The sequence below is a fragment of the Rhopalosiphum maidis genome, chromosome 1, assembly GCF_003676215.2.
Source record: "Rhopalosiphum maidis isolate BTI-1 chromosome 1, ASM367621v3, whole genome shotgun sequence".
NCBI lineage: Eukaryota > Metazoa > Arthropoda > Insecta > Hemiptera > Aphididae > Rhopalosiphum > Rhopalosiphum maidis.
In genome coordinates this window covers 11,353,286-11,379,969 of record NC_040877.1, presented here as the reverse complement: position 1 = coordinate 11,379,969, position 26,684 = coordinate 11,353,286, and the positions used below count along the sequence as shown (strand labels likewise).

At 21.9% G+C, this 26,684-nt stretch overlaps 2 protein-coding genes across 28 annotated transcripts in view; one reads left to right on the top strand and one right to left on the bottom strand.

The window, feature by feature from the left end:
- LOC113550889 (acetylcholine receptor subunit alpha-type acr-16-like) overlaps positions 1-26,684 on the top strand; it is a 186,281-nt gene that overhangs the window by 84,870 nt on the left and 74,727 nt on the right. The window lies entirely within an intron of this gene.
- Positions 7,376-21,307, bottom strand: LOC113550711 (glutamic acid-rich protein-like). Of its 24 annotated transcripts, none has more exons than XM_026952726.1 (42): positions 21,169-21,307; positions 17,226-17,468; positions 16,046-16,102; positions 15,870-15,953; positions 15,666-15,722; positions 15,521-15,601; positions 15,324-15,380; positions 15,164-15,244; positions 14,960-15,016; positions 14,817-14,873; positions 14,627-14,752; positions 14,401-14,457; positions 14,117-14,242; positions 13,814-13,894; positions 13,640-13,696; positions 13,459-13,515; positions 13,304-13,393; positions 13,120-13,176; positions 12,948-13,055; positions 12,764-12,820; positions 12,592-12,699; positions 12,408-12,464; positions 12,236-12,343; positions 12,052-12,108; positions 11,873-11,929; positions 11,738-11,809; positions 11,566-11,607; positions 11,227-11,283; positions 11,071-11,142; positions 10,896-10,943; positions 10,749-10,817; positions 10,427-10,486; positions 10,277-10,351; positions 9,983-10,042; positions 9,829-9,900; positions 9,563-9,616; positions 9,446-9,484; positions 9,136-9,198; positions 8,959-9,024; positions 7,740-7,811; positions 7,619-7,657; positions 7,376-7,546 (listed from the first exon to the last, which is right to left on the bottom strand). In XM_026952726.1, the coding sequence occupies exons 1-42, from the start codon at positions 21,211-21,213 to the stop codon at positions 7,484-7,486; spliced, it is 3,045 nt and encodes a 1,014-aa protein (XP_026808527.1). In that variant the 5' UTR covers positions 21,214-21,307; the 3' UTR covers positions 7,376-7,483. The 24 variants fall into 24 exon arrangements, with proteins under 24 accessions (XP_026808527.1, XP_026808580.1, XP_026808546.1 ...); XM_026952779.1 differs by having other exon boundaries at positions 11,753-11,809; XM_026952745.1 differs by having other exon boundaries at positions 12,251-12,343.

Here is a 26,684-nt window from a genome sequence, read left to right as displayed (position 1 = left end):
GAAATATGGTAACTTAATATTAATTGCAGCCTAAAAATAAAATTATACACTCGGGTACTCAGACATGTGAATAGTTACGCTTTTAAAAATCTAATGAAAAAATGGTTAAAAATCAATAAAATTAACAAAATATATAATATGTAATTATCTATATATTATATATTTTTATAGTATACTAAGGGCCGTAGATAAAAGGGGGAAAACCTTTGTACCTTAGTCCTGGTCACAATCTCTGAGAAGTCGCAAAAATGTAAACTTAATACTTACTTAATATTACTAATTTCAATACATATTTGCACTATTTTTTAACAATTTGAATATAATTTAGGCTCATCTATATATATTAATGATTGGTTAAAAATAATTTCCATCAATAAAAGCTCATCTTGATTATTTTAAAATTAATAACAAAATAAATCGATATTTCGATATGGCATGTGACAACAATTAGTACAGTAAGCAATTTATTTTAAATTTATCGAACAAAAATTATAGAATATTTTCATATAAATAGTTATGATTGCTTACATTATGCCATTACATTACATTTATAGTACTATTTGATTATCAATTATATTTATAATTATTAAAGGTATATGCCAGTATATATGAAATCGTACCTACTACCAACGAAAAAAAAACAAAAAAAAACATACATAATTTTAAAATTAATCTAAAAACATTCTAATTCAATTTAACATAATCTAGCAGAGAAATTATATATATTTTTTTTAATTTTCAAAGCATTAAATTCACTTTAGTTAAAATGGCAATACTTTATTATATACAGATTAATTAAATAAGAATTATCCGTAAAATACAATATGTTAATATCTAATTATTATTTTTTTTTTTACGGTTGTAAATACATAGTTAATCAGCCCAAAAAATAACATTATTGTATAATTTGAATTAGTTTATAATCATTCAGTACGTATCTTATTTATTCAATAAGCCTGCCGCTTGTCGCCACGCATTATATTCCAAAATTAATTGACAAACATGCAAGGTTGTTAGAAAATTTTTAGAATATCACATCCAAGAAATGTAATAATTTTCTAATTAAAATAAATAAAATGATAAAAATTGCAAAGTATGATTTAGTGAAAATACTGTAAGAGTAAAAGTAATATATAACGGGTTTAAGAGCTAAGACAAAGAACAATTAGGTCATTTAGACATTGCATGCGCAAGTAAATGACTATGCATTTGAAAAGTTTTAAACTTCAAATAGGTGATAGTTAAATTTAATGTACTTAACGACAATCACATAGACACATAAAATCAAATATCCTGAGATAAATGTTTTTCCGCGTTGTTTAAAGTTTTTATTTTTGACCAACATTGTTGTCACAAAAGTCTAAAAAGAACTTACTTTAAAAAAAAAAAAAACATAGTACAATGGATACTATAAGATTAAATGCATGTGAAACATGATTTACGATGAATAAAAAAACTACTAGAAATGTAAAATAAGAGGAATAATATATGGTCTGAAAAAATGCGTTTAACACTGTATTGTATATAGCATAAAAATATAAATTCCGGGTAGAAACCATAAGAAAATTATTCTTAAAACCGGAAATGAGGCTATGTTTTGGAGTGGGATATTGACTTGGACCTGAACTTGTCTGGATGTGTTTATTATGATATAGGGAGAATAACAATTGTAATAATTTTAACTTTATACATTATTAAATTTTAACATAAACGATAAGATTACAATATATTTATCGGTGCAGTGAACCAGATATATGTCAAGTCATCGTTTAATGTTCATTCACAGATTTATAGTCTGTCTCGAACTGTGATGTTTATATATTTATCAATTAATCCATTACTATTATACTGATACATTAGAACAGTCTATATTTACAGCCTTTGCACGATAATCATAAGCACTATTCAGATAGTAATCACTATAATCGTATTTACGTTCAGAATAATTGTTTGACAAGTAAATAATGTACAAACTCAAGAGATTCCCATTTAAGAGATAACCATTGTTAACATTGTGAATATAAATGTAAAGAAATCAATTACAAAAAACTGATTACAAAAAAAAAAAGTCTTAAGGACAAAATAAAATGAAAAACAACTGTATATTGCCAATAACGTAACGTTAAGTCGTATAAATGACATAATTGAAATATACAATGAAAATAATGTTTTAAATAATTATAATAATAATTTTCATCATTAATCATCAAGTATAAAAATGTTACAACATTTTTTGATGAATTTAAATCTAATATTGAACAAAAGGATTTCCAACTATGACCATTTAAAGTTTTAATGAGAAGGGTAAAACGGTTTTCACTCTGTCTGCATAAATTGTGCACCGCTTCATTTCTCTTGTTTAAACTTTAAAATTTAAATATAAATATATATGTATAGCCATATAAACCACATTTCTTATGTAGGTACAATTTACATTTGCGTATTCAAATACTGTCACTCAGTTTATAACAGTTTATTGAAACCGATAATTTACAAACGTGAGTATTATGTTTAAATACATCAATTAATTGTAAAATACAATTTAATAAATTATATTTTTTTATTTTACACAACTTAATTATATAGTTTCAATTCTAATAAAATAAAATTTGATAGTTTACTTATTTAGTAAATAATTATTGTTCTTATTTTTAACATTTTTAAAATTACTTTTTTATGACAATGACACTAATTAATTTATATAATTTTAAATGATTATTGTATTTTGAAATTGAGATGAATATCATTCAAATTATAAGTTTTACGACCACTCCAAATTTGACTAAAAATTATTTTAATAAAATAAAATAATTTTATCACAATAAACTATATAAGGCATAATTGTTTCTAAATTATTATGTTTAAATGACTAAAATATATCATAATAAGTAAAACGACAGATTAAATAATCGTATGTGATCCCATGCGAATTTATAAAAATCAATTTTGAAATATTAATTTCCATTATTTTCAATTAAAAGTAAATTCCCATTTCTAGTAAAATAAACTGTTATTAAAAATAATTTCCCTTGTACAATAAAATGATTGGTATGATGTATTATGTTTATACAGACTAAATAAACAGCGTGCGTTATTGCCTTAACATTGAATAAATCATCAAGATATTTTACTATGTACATGATATCTTTAAATTGTTCATCATTAGTGATTGAATTCAAGATTTATTACAACAAGTGAAAGTAATGAACTCACATTTAATTCTATTAAAAACGGAGGAAATCATTTTTAAATTTCCGTAATATAGTGATGGAAGGTTGCAAATTTAAGGGTCACGAGAAGAGAAATATACAATGAAAGTCTGAACTATACCTTATACAACTACACAAAACTCTTATAATTCTAAATAAATTTATATTTTATGAATACAAATTTAAAAACAATATTCTATTTTATTAAATACATTTTTATTTATTCATATTTTGATATCTTGTCTGTTGCTTAAATAAACCACTACGAGAATCAAATAAATTCCTAAATTTATATTTTACTTGTAATAAGCATTAGTTAAATACAAACTAGGTTAATAATAACATATTTGCAGTTATTTACAATAAAGGCGCAACAAAAAATACTGGGAAGTCGCTTGCCTGTATGGTAGGTTTCGAGTATATCTGACTATTACTGATATAAGTATAATTTGAATATTCAATGATACGAAAAATGATTCTAATGAAAGATGGTTTGTCAATAATTTCTATTTTTAAAGATATTTGTTAATATAATATATATATTTACTTATTGACTTATTATTATATATTGAGAAAACTTAAAATTATAATTAACAAAAATTAAATAAGTACGTTATAATACAATAGTGTTTAAATATACAACTTTAAATGAATCTAATAAAAATGTATTATACATTTTAATGTTGAACATATAATATAGTAGGTACATTAATAAAATATATTTATATAATTTTGATAATAATAATAATAATAATATAAACAAATATTTGCCCAAAACTAAATAGATAAGAAAAAAATCGTATTTTTTCATTTAAGTATTCAATTTTCTAAAAATTGCAAACAAACACACATATAGAATATTCTTCTAATATTCATAAATTGTTTCAAGAATGATACTAATCAAAAAAATTATATCAAAATATTCAAGCTAAAGGAATAAAAAATTAATATTTTTAAAATAATTTTATGAATGTTTAATTACATAACAAATTTACAAAATTACGTTAACTTTAATTGAGAATATACATTTTCTTTGAAACTCCGATTAATGAGAGAACGCACTGTTTTTCCGCATAACTATACCTTGCTGTTTTTCGAAGAACTGGTGTACGTCGTTCGACGTATATAGGTATATATTATGATCTAATTTTGGTTTTATTATATTTTACTTATAGATATTTGAAACTTTTGACTTTTTTTGGTTATTTTTTCAATTTATTTATTAAATTTAATCAAAACCACGAGCTCAATTGTACGAGCTCCAAAAAATGATGACAGGTTAAACAAATACGCGTTTTTTTAAAACCAATAGATTCATCGCTCCACTTGAAATATAAAATTATACAATCTATTTAATAACTTTTTCAGAGTGCATAACTCTATCTCTATTATAGATATTATAGCATATTATAATACGTATCTAGTCAAAAATGGTTAAGTGATTGAACATTATTTAAAACTTTTTTATTCATCATCATCAGTAAGACATTTCCTATCCACATAATTCTTAAACTATTTTTTTTTTTGACATTTATAAGTTTGGATTCTTTAGATAATCCTTCTGGGCCTAATCCTAGGACTTCATCTCAGGTGTTAAGTATTTTGTATTCTTTTAGTTCTTCTAAGTATTTCGACTTTCTGTTAAAAGGTGTCGTATACTTATAAGAGATCCCTAAATATTAGAAAACCGTAAGTCATCCTAGTATGTCCAGTTCATAATTTATTTAAAGCAGTCTTTTTTTTATATTTATAAGCTTAGGAATAATGCTGTGTTGTAAGCTTTCCAAAATATATTAATTTTAACGATTTTTAAAAATATATGTTTGTCTTTAGAAATTTAAAAATAAAAAAACAATTTTTAGAAATAAAATATTCTTTTTCAAAACAAACATTGGCCTAATTTTACGAGTATATATTAATTATTTTAGTATATAAGAACTAATCATAATTTTTGTTCTGTTTTTACAGGTAAATTTATTAATGCAGTCATACAAGTAATCATTATTCAAGATGACATTTGAAATTCTAAAATCAATTCATCATGAGTAAATACAATTTGTTTTTAATTGATTAAATATGAGTATTTTTTTTAATAATTTATGTTTTGTTTCATTTTTTTATATATACAAAATGTAGTATTAGTAAAATTTTAATTTTAATATAATTTTCAATTGTCATTAAAAAATCCATTATAATAGGTATATTTATAATTTTAGTATAGGCAAGTAAAAAATTATAAAATGTAGAATAAGTAACAACTGTGTTCGTTATCATAAATTAAACTAGTAGATACTAATGGTACAATATAAGTTAAAGTAAAAATTATGAATTTATATATTCTTAATATAAACTAATTGCACAGATTGACATAATAAAATCACATATTATTTTTAAAAATAAAATAAATGTACCATATATTTTTAAGAAACATATTATTGAACAGCTACTGTGAAATTCAATCAAAACAAATTATTAAATTGTATGTTAAAATGTATTTTAATAATTTTAAAACCGATGAGTTCTTATTTGCTCTCGCCTCAGTTCGGTCACCTTGTATAATATTGTGTTGTTCAGCCATTTCAAATTTAATAGCAACCATAAATCATAGCGTCCAAAGAACAAATTAAAAAAAAAAAATCAGTTTTTATCGTTTTTCAAATTGATAGAGTGGATTAAATTAATTATTAAGTATTAGTATACATATTATGTTACATATGTCTTAACGATAATCAAGGTAGGGTTTTAAGGTACTACCCATTATATTTTAATATCATTTTAAGATTCTAAATATCACAAAATTAAAAATATAATTTAACAAAATTACATTAAAAACATGATTTACCTATTTATTTTAGTATAATAACTATACCAAAACCAGCTATATCCATTTTCTTTCAAAATAAAATCTTCATCCACAATTAAATATATATATACGAATATCGTCGATTTTCTAAGCGAAACGATGAATAAATTGGTTTTACAATATTATGTTTTTTGTGTGTTAATTATACTTTTTTGGAGAAAAATACTACATTATTCAGGTTTATTTCTGGTGATTTAGATAGGGAGTGAATTCCATTACCTACTTTAATAATAAATTGAGAATAACCAGCAAAAAAATCAATATTACTTGTTTGAAAAAATTTAAAAAAAATATATCACAAAAAAATTACATTCAGACCTGGATAATATTCTTATTATTAAATTATATACTCACAATAAGAAAATTTAAGCTTAATATTAAGACTAACAACACAAAACTGGTTTTACTGAATATAAATTTCGTTCATTGATGTTCATAAGATGGTAAAAATACCCGTAGGCTTGACTTTTTTTGAGTACAAGATACTAATTGAAGATAAAAAAAACAAATTCTTTATAATATTATCAATTATAAAATTTTTAAACATTCAAAGTTATTGATATTGATATCATAAATTATTCAAAAATAAATTTTATTCTTAATACTTTAAAATAATAATATAATTATTTCAATTGTTTTAAAATTTAAAATTAAATTTGTCGGAAAATTATAAGCAATAGAGATTTATAATATGAGCATATTTACAATTCTTTCTTCTAAATATGTATAGTGTATACCAGTTATACTTTTTTTAACCTCAAACTTTTTTTTAATTTAGAACAAATTTACATATAAGTATGCAAATGTATAAATAAGAACCCATTAATTTTGACATTCACCAATATATAAAAGGATAATTCAAAATAATATTTATATATATATATATATATATTATATATTGTCATACAGTCAATGATGTCGAAAGGTTTCCAAGGTAATATTATGATCTTAACCTCAAACACTAATTGTTTCTAAGATCATTACCTTCTTACATATCTTAAGTGACATAGCTCACGTGATCACGTGTTATCCTTATTAGCCCCATGAAGCTGTTTTAAACATAGATTATTATCGGTTTCACTAATAAAGTAACTGTATTTTCATCTAAGTAATCAAAATATTTTTGTGAAACTTCTAAACTAACTATGTATTTAAATTTTAAAATATAATCTATTTTTTTTATCTAGTACCTAATCATACAAATAGTCCTAAAGCTTAGTAATTCCTATTATCAAATGTTAAATTATTTTAAAAAGATTTTACTTGTTTAGGTACCTACCGTGCATAAAATAAATATAACATATATATTAATTTAATTTAATTGTATTTAAAATTGTTAAGCCTTTTACAAGATATTAAAAATTTAATATTCAATGGCAATATTATAATAAATTAGATAATATCAGATTCATTAATAGGAGCATCCAGATTGGCTTTCTTCTTCTTCTTCTTGATTTTCATATTCGCTATAATTCTATAAGATATAAAATAATTCTTAGTTAAGTCCAAATTTAGTTTAATTTTAAATTATAGTTTAAATACGTACCACATTTCGCTCAAATTGGTTTGATTCTGACCTTTGTGACTTTAAAAAGAAAAAATAGATCATTTGATTAAAACATAGTTAATACAATATATTATGAAATGATCAAAATAATATTATTTACCGCTTGATTAATTTCTGTTTTACCGCCAGAAATATAAGTAGAAGAAGATGAATATCCCAATTGTTCTTTTTTCTAAATAAAAGACTCAATGAGTATCATATAATATACTTATATATTAACTTATTTGCTAAAATAATAAATCAACAACATGATACAATTTTATATCTATCCATATTTAGTGTATTATGTTTATAAACATATTATAAATATTTAATGTACATTTTTTCAACAAAATAAATAATAATAATATTAGGTTAAATAATTAAAGATTCAAATTCAAATTATTAAATTTATATTTTATATTTTTCAAATTAAAATATACATTCAAAAATTATCTATATAATGGCTTATTTTTTTTAAGTAATGAGAATAGTACGAATAATAAAAATTATCTACAAATTTATATATTATTGCTGTATTATTGCTAAATTAAAATAAATCAATTTTGCCTAATACTATTGCTTTTATTAATATGTTGCTATTAAAATAAAAATTTTTGAGAATTTAAAAATGTCTATCCTTTGAAAATACTTAATGTATTTCTACCAGAAACAATCCTCAAATTGTAAAAGTAAATCATTTTTTTCAACTTCAGATTCTGATAACAGACATTGAAAAACACCAACACACATATACATTCTAAAAATGGATACTCACTTTCAAGAATTTAACTGTATAAACATTTTTTTGAAATTTATAATATTAAGTAGAATTCTTGTTATAGATTATTATTGAAAACACCTATTTAAATAAATAGCTTTTCCACATAGAGTGATATAGGATACCTTTGGGACATACTGTGTTTATATATTATATTCACTTTGTATGATTAATTTATTATTTGTTCATGAATGTTAGCCTAATTATTCTTACTACAATAAATATCTAAGTGTTAAATTCAAACAAAGTAAATGTATGTATAATTTATTTTAGACATTGAATGATACAATGCTAATTTATGAACACGTACTATAAATTACGATGCACTTTAAAGTGGCTCACTTAACTATGTATTTTTTAAATACATTTTCATATATTACTTATAAATTTTAAATGCGTTTCTACAAATCCTAATAAAAATGTTAATTAATTATCATTATTTTTTACATTGTTTAAAATTAATAACAATGGTTTTTGTTTTTTATTTTTTATTCCAAAATTATAAATAATGTATTCTAACTATGTGTATAAATTATAGTAAAAAAATATTGTAATTTACCGCGATTCCCATTGCATTTTCATCTTCTTGGCTGTACAATGAAGACGACGTAGATTGATCCTTTACCTAAAAAAATAAAAATCATAGTTTAATACAAAAATAACATAGGATGTCGAAATTGTAATAACATAATATCCTAGTATTTTATTTTATTTTTTACGTAGATTTATTAATTACCATAATATTTTTTGATTCTCCACGTGCAGAATTTGATTCTACCATGCTACGTTGATTATAACCCTGAAAATACAATATTAATTGATGAAAAAATCAAAACATAAGCATCAAACTATTTTATTTTAAAATTTACGTATGTGTAGCTATAAGTAATAAATACTGCTAACTAATTATTTATATATATATATATTATATTTGCATTTAAAAAATTATTATCTAGTAACTTAATTGAATTAAATATGATATATTCACAATCCATGTATCATATATTTCATATTATTAAATTGTCAAGTATAATAATATTACTTACTGATGATGAAGTTGTTGATGATTTGCTTCCTTGTTTTATCTAAAAATAAAAAAAATTAATAAATTTAAAATAAGAAAAAAAAGAAATATGTACGATTATGTTTTATACAGTATTTACCATTGCTATAGATTTTTCATCTACATTTAATTCTGAACTACTACGTTGTAACCCCTAAAAATAATACAATTTAAATTAGATAATAAATATTAATATATTATATAGTTTTGTGTTTAATTTAATCAATAATTTTAAATGCATTGTAATTAACATATTCTATTTTTAAGCTAAAAATATAATACATATACCTATTATACCTACTAAAACCACTAAATTATTAGTGTTATTAAATTAAAGTAATACTTAGACAGTTCGATTTTATTTACCGATTGGTTAATTTCATTTTTACTACATCCATAGCCCATTGATTTAGATGAAGAATTAATTTCTCTATTTAACTAAACAATTAAAATATCGTTACTATCAAATTACAATATTATAATATTAAATTTATTCAATGTGAATTATATTAATATTCACCATCGTTTCATTGTCGTGTTCTTCATTATCTGACTCGGAATAAGTATATTGTTGATTATTCTAAAAATATAAGTGTGTTATATTATATTTATAAAAACAAAATAGTTATTAGAATAATTTAGATATACTTTAAAGTATAAATAACACGAAAGCATGTGTATAATTGAACCACCTTATTTTTAAATTTATTGAGTATATAATTAACCAAATATATGTTTTATAATTAGGTTTAAATTAATTATATGTTTGTAAAAAAATATTAGGAGAAAATATGTTAATCATCAAATTATTTACCGATTTGTTTATTTCATTTTTACTACTTCCACAGCGGGACGATGAAGATGAAGAAGATTCGTTTATTTCATTTAACTGAATAATAAAATATTGTTATTAAATTTAAATTTAATATTAAATATATTTAATGTATACTGTATTAATATTTACCATCGTTACATTGTCTTGTTCTTCAGTCTCCGACTCAGAATAATTAATTTGTTGGTTGTTCTAAAAATATATAGACAAGAAAAATATTTATTAAAAATGAAAAAATAATTAAAACGATGTATGTATAGTTTGAATAAAATTTTTAATATAAAATTGAACTATTGATCTATATTTCATATTTATAATTCATACGAAGCAATTATATTACGTTAATATGCATCGAAAATATACACGTATTTTTAATGAGATTACAATAATTTAAGTAGAACAATATTTTCAAAATGTAAAAGTAATAACATAAAAAATTGTTCAAAGAATTTACCAATTGCTTAATTCCTTTTGTATTACTTCCAGATGACATAGAAGATGACGATATGTTATTTTCATTATTCTAAATAAAGAATAGAGAAATTAATTATAAAAGATAAATTAGTATAAATACTTAAAGTGTAATAAAAATTTTATTCACCATCGTTCCCGTAATTTCATCATCTGTCTTTGATCTGTATTGGTCGACCTAAAAAATAGACATTATATATATTAATTAAGTTAAAATTCACTTTTTTGTTAAAATTAATTAATTTATAAGCTGGCATAAAAATATTACTATTATAATATACTGTTTAACAAAATATAGTATTTACCGATTGGCACATTCCAGATTTACTATTTTCGTTGCATATTGATGTAGATGAGGTTTTTTTGTTTTCATTTTTCTAAATAAATAAATATATTTTATTTGTACAATAGAACTATAATATGAATAAAATACATTGTTTATACAAAATATTAATAATTACCATAATTTCACTGTTTATTACGTCAGATTTCGACTCAGAATATCTTCGGCTACCACTCTAAAAAATATATTATAAAACACAATTTTAACGTATTTTTAATAATTCAAAATATCATCTATAGATTTAAAATCATAACATTTTTAAATTATTAAGAACAAAAAAGTTGAATTATCTATTAAAATAATAAAATAACAGACTACCGTAAAACGAAAATAAAATATCAAATAACATTAAAACAATATTATTTATTAATTTGTTTGTTACATATACTTGCAATTAATACGAACAGATACAAAAACGTTTATTATACATTTTAATTAACTTAATAAAATATTTTACCTTAATTTCTCCAATTTCTTTTATTGAATCTGAACTATTGCACTGTTTACCATAAAAAAAAAAAAAGGATAACTTATACATCATTAAACAATACAAATACATAGTATTACATATTCAATATAATAATTATTATTACTATTATATTTTGTATACAATTTAATTATAATCATACCGAATCCTTCATAACCTTTTTATCTGTTTCATTGGACGATGAGCAAGTTGAAGATTTCTTTTTTTCTTTTTTCTATATACATACAGGTTTAATATTATATATTTTTATTCTACCTAGTATGTTATAAATACATACCTCAACATCACGGGTTTCTACATTTGTTTTTGAATCGGAGCATTTACATTTCTTATCCTGTACGTATATTACATAATTTAAATAATAATTAATAGACACTTAAATAATATTAAAAAATGAACAATAAAACATGAGCATTATATTTGTTAATGTTTCATAATATTTTATGTAAAATGTACCTGTTCATCACGGTTTTCTCCTTTGTTTTTTGAATCTGAGCATTTACATTTCTTATCCTAAACATTTATTTATTAAAATCAGTATGAAATAAATAGATTTACATTAAAATATGAACACTGTAGAATTATAATATGTGAATGCACAATGAATTTTGAATTATATACAACGGAATAATAATTTTACCGAATCTTTCTTAACCTTTTTATCAGTTTCATTGGATGATGAGCAAGATGAAGATTCTTTTTTTTCTATTTTTTCTTTTTTTTCCTTTTTCTCTTTTTTTTCTTTTTTCTGAATAAATATACATTTAATATTAAACATTTTTATTTTACTCAATATCTCGTGCAATATTTACCTCAACATCACGGATCTCTACATTTGTTTTTGAATCAGAGCTTTTACATTTCTTATCCTAAACATTTGTTACATAAAATCGGTATGATATAAATATATTTACATTAAAACATAAGTATTATTGGATAGTAGTATGTGAATGCACTATGTATTTTGAATTATATACAACAGAATAATAATTTTACCGAATCTTTCTTAACCTTTTTATCAGTTTCATTGGATGATGAGCAAGATGAAGATTCCTTTTTTTCCATTTTTTCTTTTTTTTCCTTTTTTTCTTTTTTTTCTTTTTTCTGAATAAATATACATTTAATATTAAACATTTTTATTCTACTCAATATCTCGTGCAATATTTACCTCAACATCACGGATCTCTACATTTGTTTTTGAATCAGAGCTTTTACATTTCTTATCCTAAACATTTGTTACATAAAATCGGTATGATATAAATATATTTACATTAAAACATAAGTATTATTGGATAGTAGTATGTGAATGCACTATGTATTTGGAATTATATACAACGGAATAATAATTTTACCGAATCTTTCTTAACATTTTTATCAGTTTCATTGGATGATGAGCAAGATGAAGATTCCTTTTTTTCTATTTTTTCTTTTTTTTCCTTTTTCTCTTTTTTTTCTTTTTTCTAAATAAATATACATTTAATATTAAACATTTTTATTCTACTCAATATCTCGTGTAATATTTACCTCAACATCACGGATCTCTACATTTGTTTTTGAATCAGAGCATTTACATTTCTTATCCTAAACATTTGTTACATAAAATCGGTATGATATAAATATATTTACATTAAAACATAAATATTATTGGATAATAGTATGTGAATGCACTATGTATTTGAAATTATATACAACGAAATAATAATTTTACCGAATCTTTCTTAACCTTTTTATCAGTTTCATTGGATGATGAGCAAGATGAAGATTCCTTTTTTTCTTTTTGTTCTTTTTTTTCTTTTTTCTAAAGAAATACACATTTAATATTCTATATTTGTATTCTACATAATAATTTATGAAAATAATTACCTCGTTATCACGTTTTTCTTCTTTCGATTTGGATTCAGAACACTTACATTTCTTAACCTAAACAAAATACATATGTTAATTAATAAAAATAGTTAGTATTCCCTTCAATATAATTAAAAGTATTGAAACTATAGATATTATAATATGTTAATTGAACATATTAAAATATTAAAATAATTACCTCGCCATCACGGTTTTCTCCTTTTGTTTTTGATTCTGAGCATTTACATGTCTTATCCTAAACACGTATTACATAAAAAAGATATTAAATAGGAGTTAATATCATAAAAAAAAACTTTTTATTAATACGTAAATATTATAGAATGATTATTTTTTAATGTAATTATAATCTTACCGAATCTTTCTTAACCTTTTTATCAGTTTCATTGGATGATGAGCAAGATGAAGATTCCTTTTTTTCTTTTTTTTCCTTTTTCTAAATAAATATACATTTAATATTATATATTTTTATTGTACATTATATAATATGAAATATTTATCTCAATATCACGGGTTTCTACATTTTTTTTAGAACATTTACATTTCTTATCCTAAACATTTATGATATAAAATCAGTATGATATAAATAGATTATTGAATGATAGTATGTGAATGCACTATGTATTTGGAATTATATACAATGTAATTATAATTTTACCGAATCTCTCTTAACCTTTTTATCAGTTTCACTGGATGATGAGCAAGATGAAGATTCCTTTTTTTCCTTTTTTTCTTTATTTTCTTTTTTTTCCTTTTTTTCTTTATTTTCTTTTTTTTCCTTTTTCTAAATAAATATACATTTATATTAACACTTACATTTCTTACCTTATATTATACGTATCATATAATAAAAAAATATAATAGACATTTTAATAATATTGATAACATGAATATTTTATAATATGTTGATGCTATGTTGATATTATTTAATGAAAAATTTACCTCACGATCTTGGTTTTCTCCTTTGTTTTTTGAATCAGAACCTTTACATTTCTTATCCTAAACATTTATTACATAAAATCAGTATGATATAAATATATTTACATTAAAACATAAACATTATAGAATGATAGTATGTGAATGCACTATGTTTTTTGAATTAGGTTACAAATATAATTACAAATTAACTATAAACATATGCATAACTATAACGTAATTATAATTTTACCGAATTTTTCTTTACTTTTTTATCAGTTTCATTAGATGATGAGCAAGATGAAGATTCCTTTTTTTCTTTTTTTTCTTTTTTTTCCTTTTTTTCTTTTTTTTCCTTTTTTTCCTCTTTTTCTTTTTTCTAAAGAGATACACATTTAATATTATATATTTTTATTCTACATACTATTTTATGAAATATTTACCTCAAGATCACGGGTTTCTACATTTGTTTTTGAATCAGAGCATTTACATTTCTTATCCTATACATGTATTACATAATAAAAATAGTTAATAGATACTTGAATAATATTGAAAACATAACAAAATATAATATGAAAATAATAACCTCACTATTGTGGTTTTCTCCCTTTGTTTTAGAATCAGAACATTTACATTTGTTATCCTGAATATATTTTATAAAATACAACGTTAAATAGAAATTCATATTATAAAAACATAATTTTATTAAAACGTAAATTTTAAGTAATGATGATTAGTTAACTTATTACTAATATTTTTGGAATGATATACTATGTAATAATTATCTTACCGAATCTTTCTTAACCTTTTTATCAGTTTCACTAGATGATGAGGAAGATGAAGATTTCTTTTTTTCTTTTTGTTCTTTTTTCTAAACAAAAACATATTTAATATAATATCATGAATATTATTTATGTTTCTTTTACATAATATTTTATGAAAATAATTACCTGGCTATCGCGGTTTTCTTCTTTTGATTTTGATTCGGAGCATTTAAATTGCTTATCCTAAACAAGTATTAATAACGATTTTGAATAGAAGTTAATAGCATAAATAAAACTTTTTATTAAAACATGAATATTATAAAATGATGATTTGTTAACTTATTTTTTTATTAGAATTATATTCAATATAATTATAATTTTACCGAATCTTTCTTAACCTTTTTATCAGTTTCACTGGATGATGAGCAAGATGAAGATTCCTTTTTTTCTTTTTTTTCCTTTTTCTAAATAAATATACATTTAGTATTATATATTTTTGTTCTACATAATATTTTATGAAATATTTACCTCAATATCACGGACTTCTACATTTGTTTTTGAATCAGAGCATTGACATATCTTACCCTGAATAAGTTTTACAAAATATAATATTAAATAAGAGTTTATATCATAAAAATAACATATTATTAAATTGTGAATATTAAACAATGATGATTTGCTAACGTATTACTAAATTTTTTGGAATTATATGTAATGTAATAATTATCTTACTGAATCATTCTTAACTATTTCATCAGTTTCACTGGATGATGAGTAAGATGATGAGCAAGATGAAGATTCCTGTGTTGCTGTTTCCTAAACAAACACATATTTTATATTCAAACATGATTTCTATATATATATATATATATATATTATTACTACATAATATTTTATGAAACATTTACCTCAACATTATGGGTTTCTATATTTGTTTCTGAATTAGAGCTACTACATATCTGGTCCTAAACATGTATAAAATAATAAATACAATTTAAGGAATTATATACAAATTAAATAAAAATTTGGTCCTTCTATATAACCGTTTGTTTTTTAGTTTACTACAACATTATTTATAAAATAATATTCATGGATATATTGAATATAAATTCAATGTTAAATAATAAATTATTCTATAAGTATAAAAACTACTTTGAGCACAGGCAGTGTGTCAGTGATTATTTTTTTAAAAGTCGACTAAAATAAATTATATACATTTACAATTGTTAACGTTGTCTTTAACGGTTAAGATCTTTTTATTAGTATTTCAGTTCAACATAAAGTATAACCAAACTTAATATAACATATATATATATAATATTACCTAACTCGTAATTCAATACCAACATATTTAAAATTTATGTGAATAGGTTTGTATTATAAATTGTTTGAAATAAGTTAAAATATTTATATAGTGTACAGACAATAGAAGTTTACTTATAACAGTTAAAAGTTTTAACTATTAATATGTTGTGCATTGCAACTGATTCCCGATATAGAAAAAAATATATAACCGTTTTTCTTATTATCAACTTATATAATTAAGTTCGTGTACTTAATTAATCTGTTTTATTAAGCTTTAAACGATAAAGATAATAATTGTAATTTTTTTAGAATTGAGGGTGAGTATTCATCATGTTGATCATATTTTGATCAAGTATTAATGTGAAATTGTTTTTATATAATGAAATTTAGTAATTTTTCGTTTTTTGATATACATATGTATATCATATTTGAGTTTGATATTAGTACCTACCTATCTAAAAACGTTAAAATACAAAATTAAAAAAAAATACTTTAGTATCTTTTATCAAAATAAAAAACTTAAAACCGCATACTATAATAATTATACTCTATAATATGTTTTGGACGTAATTTTTTTTTTTTTTTTAATAATAATAGTTATAGATACATAAAATAAAATACTTTAAAAAAATGTTCAAATAGTTAATGATTATTATGTGTCGTAAAAAAAAAATCATTTTCAAATCAATAACACTTACTTTCTACAACAATAAATATTTAAAAGCTAATACTTGTACTATTATTGTTCTAATATATTATAAAATAACAATATGATTTACTTACATAATTACATCGTTTAACTAATTGTGATGCGGGATTTGAATTAACCACTTGATTTTCAACATTCGTAGATGTTGTGGTTTCCGTTACAATATCTTCTATTGTATCTCGTTTCATTAAATTTTTCGAATCTATAAACTCTGCAGCTATACTATCTGGCGACATTATAATTTCATCTCTTTTTGCTAAATATCCATTATATCCATTAATACCATCACGTCTAAACAAATCTAAGCCACAAGTAACCTACACAAAATTACAAGCTAAATATTAACAAGTCGTTGAATATATCATTATTGTATTAATTTTTAATATGTACATCTAATTTATATCTATTGTAGTTTCCGACGTAAATAATACTTTATTTAAATAATGAAAAACTAAATGTTATTATAATTACATATCTACGTAAAACGTTTTATTGAAAAAACATTCATGAATTTATTCTCTTCTAATTTCCGATTACAAATTAATATGGTATGATATGGTATTTGATGATTTATTTTATAATTGAGAAATAATAATTTATTTACATCAATATTAATCCGAATATTTTTATTTATTATTTTATTAAATATACATCATTTATAAATATAAACATATTTAATAATACAAATAACAATTCTGATAGTTAATATGTCATTATTTAAATATATGTATATACATTATACACCTATAATATTCTAAGGGTAAAAATATATATACATATTTTCTAAAAGTATAAATTAAACAATTGCCTTACTTAAAATAATAATATAGTATGTACTATTTTTTTTAATATAATATTAAAATAAATATGATATAATTTATTAAATTAATAAAATTATTTTTTTTGAAGAAGAAAATGGATATTTAAATAGGCTTTTAGCTGAATAAAAACCAATTAAAACAATTATTTTAGTAAAGATTTGGCTTATAATATTAGTAAATTAATTTATTAAATTCAATTTGTCTTGTATAATTTTATTACATCATATAATTTTCCATTTATGACAATGATAAGCATATCAACTATACCAACTATACCATCGTGGATTACTTGATTTTTTTATGTGTTACTAGGTACCACATTCAGTTTAGTACTGAATTGCTATGAAATGTTCATAAGTGCTTTTGAATTTAGAGATTTGGTAGATATATTTTGGTTGACTCTACAAGTTTCAGATAATGAAACCTTAAGTTCTAGAATTCGCATAAGAAAGTTATTGTCTAGAGATGCATAGTAGGTCTATTAAATCTTGAAGAATATTATAGTATTGTAGTACTTATCTGTTTTTTATCTATTTCATTTATAACTATGTGGTTGGTTTTTGTGTGACTGTTTTTATTTTATTCCGGTTAATTATTAATTTTATTTCTCATTTTTTACCGTTAATTTACTATAATAGACCTTTTGTAATGTTATTTCTCAGTGGGCTATACATTTCAACCAGATGGGTACTATACACTAATGAGTATTTTTTTCACTTGATAATATTTTTTTTTTACTTATCCATATTTTACTATTCTAGTATATGAAATATGCTTAAATCTCACTTGACTCATTAAAGTAATAAACAAACTCATCCAACTTTTATAGATATTCATATGCATTTTAGTTTTTGTGTATAACTTAATTTAAATAGCCGTTGAAATATTGAATAACTCAATTAATAAGTATTTAGACATTGATTTATCATTGAATATTTAATAATGATTAAACAATATTTAAGCAAATAATATAAAGGTAAGTATTTAAAACAATGTAGAAAATTAAATGGTGTTTAATTCATATCACAATAGTACTTAAATCAAAAATATTTTTAATTTGTTGTATTTTTTATAAATTAGTTTCTACTACAATAATTTTAACAAATATATTTTTTTCTCCTCGAAATACCACGTCATAATGTGTAAAACCAAGAATTAAAATACAAACCCTTTTCACTAAACATACAACTACAACATTCAACAGTCATAGTTAAATATACAATGCAAGCTATTCAACTTATAATAATTATTTTCATTGAAATTATATTTTATGTATTATAATAATTTAAAATAATATCATATTTAATGCAAAATTGTTATTTATATAGGAGGATCTAGCAATCTGTCAGAATTTTACATAATGACTTAAATGATGACATAAAATTTGTTTCCTCGAATACATATCCATTTATAAATTACAAATTAAAAGATAATTTTTAGATCGATCTCTAAAATTTAAATAGTGTAATTTTTAAATGTTTTTTTGAAGTACGAAATTCAAAACAAGGATATCTGTATGAAAAAATTGTTTTGAATTTCATTTTGTAGGAAAGTTGAATATACAAAATATATATATATTTTATTATTGATTCTTCAAAAATTGTTCATCATTTGTATGTATAATTTATCATCACATTTTATACTATACCGTTATATGTATTATATTAATGGATTATAAGTTACTTTAAACTAGTTATCAATTGTATACGATTGAGATACAACACAATGCCATTAGACAATGTATTTTCTACCAAATTTTAATAAACACTAAATTTATCGCATTTTAAAACAAATGTTGATTATTATAAATTATTATATTAATGTTAATTTCTTATCTTTTTTTTTATTATTATTTTTTAGGTGAGACATTAACCATAAACATGCAACCACAGGATGCATAGTCATTTTAATTTGCATATTACCTTAAAAGAAATAAAAATCGTAAAATTGCAACGCCACAATATTGTTTCAATCTTATTTTCTACAAGAAACCCAGAAATAATTTTCTGTAAAAATATTATTAATAACAAAAAAAAAAAAAAAAAATGAAAACTTATAAACTGTAGGAAAACAAATCAATTAGATGTGCCAGTAACACATATATTATTGCAAAGAATAAGACCTATTGTAATTTACCAAATTAATTTGTTCTTGATAAATAAACAGATTTACCTAAATGTTTCATTTTTTTTTTCATTTTAATATAAAAATAAATACAATTATTATAAAAATTAAATGTGTAATCTGTATAAACTATATCATAAAATAATGAATGTGATTTTTTATTTTTATTATAACAATAGCTGTGAAAGTTTTACAATATTTATTTAAAATGTTATTTAATTGGATGTTGGATAGTCATTTTAAGTTATGATTAATACAAAAAGTGCGTGTTTATTGGTTTTATAATGTTTTTTTTTTTTTATTTTTATTTTTTATTATTCAGAAGTATCTTAGGGTAAAGGGAGTAATATATCAACAAATTTTACGTAGTTCCTTCTAAAATCAATTATTAATCCTAGATAATAATTAATATTTTTATAATTTAAGAATTTATCTAAATTTTACTATATCAAATATACCTATATACTACATAAGATATAAAATATACAAATAATTGAAACAAAATAGTAAATACACAACACATTTAAAAATCCTTAGTTAACTAAGTTTAGTTAAGTCTGATTTATTAAAAAGACAAATTTCAAAATAAAAAAAAACATTTTTAATTTTTCTGCACTTTTCTGAGTTTTAAATAAGACTAAATTATAGTCGTAAATTGTTCCTAATTTATATTTTAATATAGCTCAAATAACAAAAAATATTTCGTATTTATAGTATTCATTAAAGCATATACGTAATATTATAATATTAATTATACATTTATTATATTTGTACCTATGGACATTTATTATTTATAGAAAATATACGAAAAAGTTTCTAGAGTACCTATACTTAAAAATTAAATACAAATTCTAAGAACTATTTTTAATTTCAAAATCAGAGCTTAGTTCAAAATGTATACAATAAGTAATACAATATAATTAAGATATAAAAGATTACATAAAAAAAAAAAAATGTTTAATTTTATTTTTCTATATGAACTACAGTTATTATATTGAGATCTATTAATGATAATAATTTATTGCAAATAATAATTTAAACTATAACATTATTTTTATAAAATTATACTTACGCTTAAACTGATTGTTATAACCAAAAAAATCGCTCTCTCACTCATTTTGTATTATGGTCTGATTGAAATGAAATGTAATTTATCAAAATATATAATACCACTGTGGCTTAACCACTGAGTATTGAAGCATATGTGGACTGCGGTCTTTTATACACGAAAACAATTAACCGCAGGTGATATTAAACATATTATTTTGTTTTGCTTAATTAAACAGTTTACATTTTTTTTTTTTGTTATTTTACTTCATACTTGATTGGTATTTTTTCTGTGTAAATATAATTAAAACCTACAAAAATCTGAGTACATGTCAAATTCATAAATATTATTATATGTGTATCTTCTATATACATATATGACATTTTTAATTTGGTAAAAATGTACTATTCATTTTCTACGATTGTTCTGAAATGTATTATCAAAAATAAATATGATTTAGGTATGAATTATGAAAATATTTTGTTTTTTTTTTTCAATTTTAATTCATTCTAATTAAAATTAAATTTGAAACTTAAATAATTGTATCAAAATTGTACATGCGAGTAAATGCTTTTTAAACTACATCTAAACATACAATGCAAATTAATCGTCTTACTTTTTTTATTTAATAATGAAGTGTGTTATTATAAATATTATAAACTCCAAAATGTATGGAGTTGCGGTTTTAGTGTGTTGAAGGTTGAACGAAATATTTAAACTGAACCTAAAGGCTAAAATATGCATTTAGGTTAGAAATATGATTATAGCATACAGCTTAATAACAGTAGGTAATAACTAGCCATATAATAACTACATAATAGTATTAGATATTCATTCTCCAATATTCAATGAATATTTACTTTTATAACCTAAATAAAGATCATTTTACATGTCTAATTCAAGCAAGATTGTCTCGTAAAGATATATGCAAGATGATACAAAACAAAACAATTTGAAGAAAAACATTAATTACAAACTAAATTAATTAGAATTTTCAGACTGAGTCCAAAAGGGTTCGGTCACCCATTGAATATTCAATTAAACTCTATACGCGTGATACCTTTTGCATTTAGTAGTTTTGTCCAGCTTATAAATAAAAATGTACATGGAAAATTAACTGCAGACTCTGCTAAACGTATTTTTGGTTAATATTCTTACAAACTGTACCTATTTAATTAATTTCTTCATTAAACATAGAATATATACATAACAAACAGCAAATGAAAAAATATTCATGTTATTATTTATTAACGTACAGATAAGTAAAACGTTAACGTAAAACGACAGGTAAAATAATGATACATGTATATTTTTTTAATTATTACTCATTTTGCATTTTAAAATTTTCAAACACAAACAGATTTCGTTTCACTATTTTGAAACTAGTGGGGAATTGGGATACAAATATATCACATAACACAAAGTTTGGAAGGTTATTATTTAGATCAAAAGGGTTTAGACTCTAGAGCTCAACTGAGGGGGTTATACAAAAAGCACCAGACGGGTAATAACAAAAAGTAAAACTCGCGTAGAGAAAGGATTTTATCGATCCGAACGAGACATGAGGGTTTTCCTCTGACCCAGTAAATTCAGAGGAATTTGAATGTACAACGTTACGTGAACAAACCAGCATATTATATGTATTTATACGTGTGTAGGTACAGTTACACACATCCTTATCCATTGTTGAGCGATCGGAGGCGACGAGACCCACGAAACATGTACGTTCAAATAATAAACGAGAAAAGAAATAATACAATGTATTATACAGCGATAGACGTTAAACACACGCGAATATTTTACCGATGGATTTTCTTTTCTATCTAAAATTCTCGACTATATTCTCGACTATATATATATATATTTTTTTTTAGAACAGTTCCGATGCGCAACAAGGTTATATCTACGACCTACCAGAAAAAAACGAAACTAAATAATATGCTGACGATTTCATATTATTTTCATACGTGTTTTTGACGTTTATGGTATCTTCGATATCCGATCATTTTTATCGTTGGTGTAAAAATAGAATGTCTTTTCTTGCATAATTTAGTTAACATTTTACATTTTAGTACGAAATATATTTGCTTTAAGCACATTTTCAGTACTTGTTAGATCATCTTAATCGGTTTAAAAATGTCAACAAATTTATAAATGATTAAAAGTGTACTTGCTCAGAATTTACATCCAAAATATTATACTCATTATTTTAAGTACTTATATGGAAAAAAAAATTAATAATAATGCCCACTACAAAATCCCCATAAAGTCCCACCCCCCTCTTTTATGGTATTTTTTTTTCAGAACTATAACAATAATTTGCAAATCTGTTTTAAATATGTACCAACTTAAATTCAAGCTGTTTCAACTTAAACTTAAACTGTGGGGTTTTTTTAAAAAGTTGAGTAAAAACATTTTTCAGACCCTTCTCCATACTTTCTGGTTGATTTCAAACCAGTGCCAAAATTGTGCAAATAGTTCAAAATAGTTTGCAAACTCATTTTCAGAATTTGCAAATCACTCATTAACAAGCATTTTCCATTTTAAGTTGAAATGACAAATACACGCGTCTCTTCACATTATCCAATTGATTATCGAATATTATACATTTATAAATGCAATGTTTATTGGCGTTTAAATTTAATCATCTAAATATAATATTCAAATTTATAAATTTGTGTTTCTTGTGTTGATATTAAAAATATAAACATAATATTTAATGTACTCCGAGATCTGTGTGGAAATTATTGGTATTGATTAGGAGAGGACGAGTAGTTTTCAATTGCTACAAAAACATTTATATAAATGATAAACATACTTTCAAAATTATTAAATTACTTTCACAACATTAAAAATGATAATTTTTTAAGATAGAAACAAGGAAACATTATTTTCAATTAGAAAAAAATACCGTGACAGTATACATGCATGGTAGGCATAAAAGCTACATTTATTTTATTACCAATAAATTTATAAAATGTGTATTACAAACATTTTTAAAAGTAAAAATACGAGACCCAAAATAATGTATCATAGACCATAGAAATTTAAAAAAAATAGATTATATCTATTTTTATCTAGTCCATAACTATCAAAATAGTTTATGAGATTGTAATGACCTATCAAGAAATCTTAAAAAAAATACCATATGTTTATCATACGATTGCCTATTTATAATAACTTGATTATAATTATATACAAGACAAAATATTTTAGTTATATTATATTATAATATATTATTATGTTAATTGTTTTCACCAACGTAAATATAATATTTTATAATTCATAATTTGTGTTAGTCAGTGTGTCTAAACTATCATATAAATGTTTAACAAATATAAAATATATACTAATGAGTAAATATTACTTAATGATAATTGCATTATATATTAAATAATATATCGAAAAATATTCGACTTATGTTGTTTTATATATATATATATATATATATATTGTTTTTTAGTAAGACGAATTCAACTATTTTACTCGACAATAATAATAATTAAACTTATGACAACACCGTATGAGTGTAATAAAATTACCACTATAAATATCACAAATTAGTTGAATAATTCGTTATTTTTGCAATATTAAAATAATAATATGAAAAACAAATTAAATCACTCGGAAATACCTATAGTAAATTGTAAGTGTATTTCGTAATTGATCAAATCACATTAATAGATGTATTAAATTTGAATTCAATGATAAATAATTTTATACAAAATGTAGTTTTGAACGCAAACGATGGAATGCCTCTATTTTTTAGGATATATTTTTTTAATATCTAAATACTATTTGTAATTTATTTACTAATTTGTTAGGTTGAAACACATTTTTTCAAAAACCTTAAGTATTTTATATTCTTAGTTATTATAATATAACTTTTATCATTATGTTATATTTATAAAACTTATAAGCCTAAAGTCAATATCGACAAACTATGTAAAATTATATAGATAGCTTCGTGTTATGAATAGCTTTGAAATTGGGTATTTTAAAATGTATAAATAATTATAATATACGTTAAAAAACTTAAGTTTTTACAAATATTATTTTTTTTTTTTTTTTGAACGAAATAACTAAAATCGTAAAGGTAACTATTCAAGTGCCTTTAAAAAAATGTTGTTGACATTAAAAATAACTCACAAGAAATATTATTCCTAACAATATTATCAAATATATTTTAAGAATCAAAATGTAGGTATATTTCATTAGTTAGTCAGCGGTTTATAATTAACGTTAATCAAATGATAACATCGTGTACTCGGCATATTTATCAATATAAGTTTCTATAACTTAAATTCACAAATTTGCAGTAACTAATCAAATAATTTATTTTTTCACTAAGGTTTGTGCAACAGAGTATAAATGTATAATTTAATGAACTCGGTAAAGTTATTTATCAGATGACTTAACAAGTTATTATCACACCTTATGATTGTATTCTTATCGACTTATGTGATTGGAGAATCAGGCATACAAATATATATATATATATTATAGAATAACTAAAAGTGTTATAACTTATAAACACCTAACCTAACCAATACTAAACGGAAAATCGTTTTCATACATACACGAAAAACTATTTAATAATATGATTTTCAACAGTGTGATATAAACTCATTGTTAACAAAATTGTATGATGAAAGGTATTCAGTTTATATTCGATTTGTATTAATATATAATTATATAATTATATAAATAATTACAAAACAATTTAAAAAAATAGAATTGTATTTATATTATATTGAATAAAAACGTAGATAAAATATTTTCAAACCAATAGAAGAAGTTAAATTTTATGTTTTAAAATTTTAAATTAATTATAATAGATCTCTATTTATCAATTTACGTGCGCGTGAGTATTATTATTAATTATTATAAAAATAGTTAGATATAGGTAATTACTAATTAGTAATCAATCATATCGCAGCTAACGATAATTTAATTATCTTTCTTTCATACATAAAACAAACAACTATTTAAATATTTTAAAATACAAAACAATTCATTCATCCATCCATTAAAATACAGACATCATGAAAATTAATATTGTTATTAATTTATAAATATATTGTACATGTTCATACATTTTAATTAAGGAATATATAGAAAGGTTATAATTAAAAAAATAATAGTAATATATGTTGATTACAAATGACAAATTTAAGAAAATATAAACTTTAGGATAAAAATAAAATAATAACGAGCTTGCTATATCCATAGGGATTATAGTTTGATGTAAGTGTATTATATCTCTGACTATATGAGGTATTCTGTTAAAATATATTCATTGGAAATATATGCTGGGATTAAAAAAGTTTCTTCAGAAACTTACATAGTAGGAACATGGAAACTATAATTTGTTCTAGAAGCCTCGGAGTATCTATAATATAGATAAGTTAGGTAGATAGCTTTTATTTGGTCAGTGACAAAGTAAACTCTATTTTGATCACGTCTTACCTCCAATGGAGACGTGAACTGCAAAGTGATTGTGAAAGTGAACTGAAATCCAAAGCATGCTGTTTTTAAAA

Excerpts from the sequence above, each read along its gene's own strand:
- LOC113550711 (XM_026952726.1), bottom strand. The coding sequence starts at position 21,213 with ATGAGTGAGAGAGCGATTTTTTTGGTTATAACAATCAGTTTAAGC. Across the intron at positions 14,874-14,959 it reads GAGAAAACCACAATAGTGAG|GATAAGAAATGTAAATGCTC; the intron begins GTTATTATTTTC and ends ATACATGTATAG. Across the intron at positions 14,458-14,626 it reads AAAAAGTAAAGAAAAATTCG|GATAAGAAATGTAAAGGTTC; the intron begins GTAAAATTATAA and ends ATAAATGTTTAG.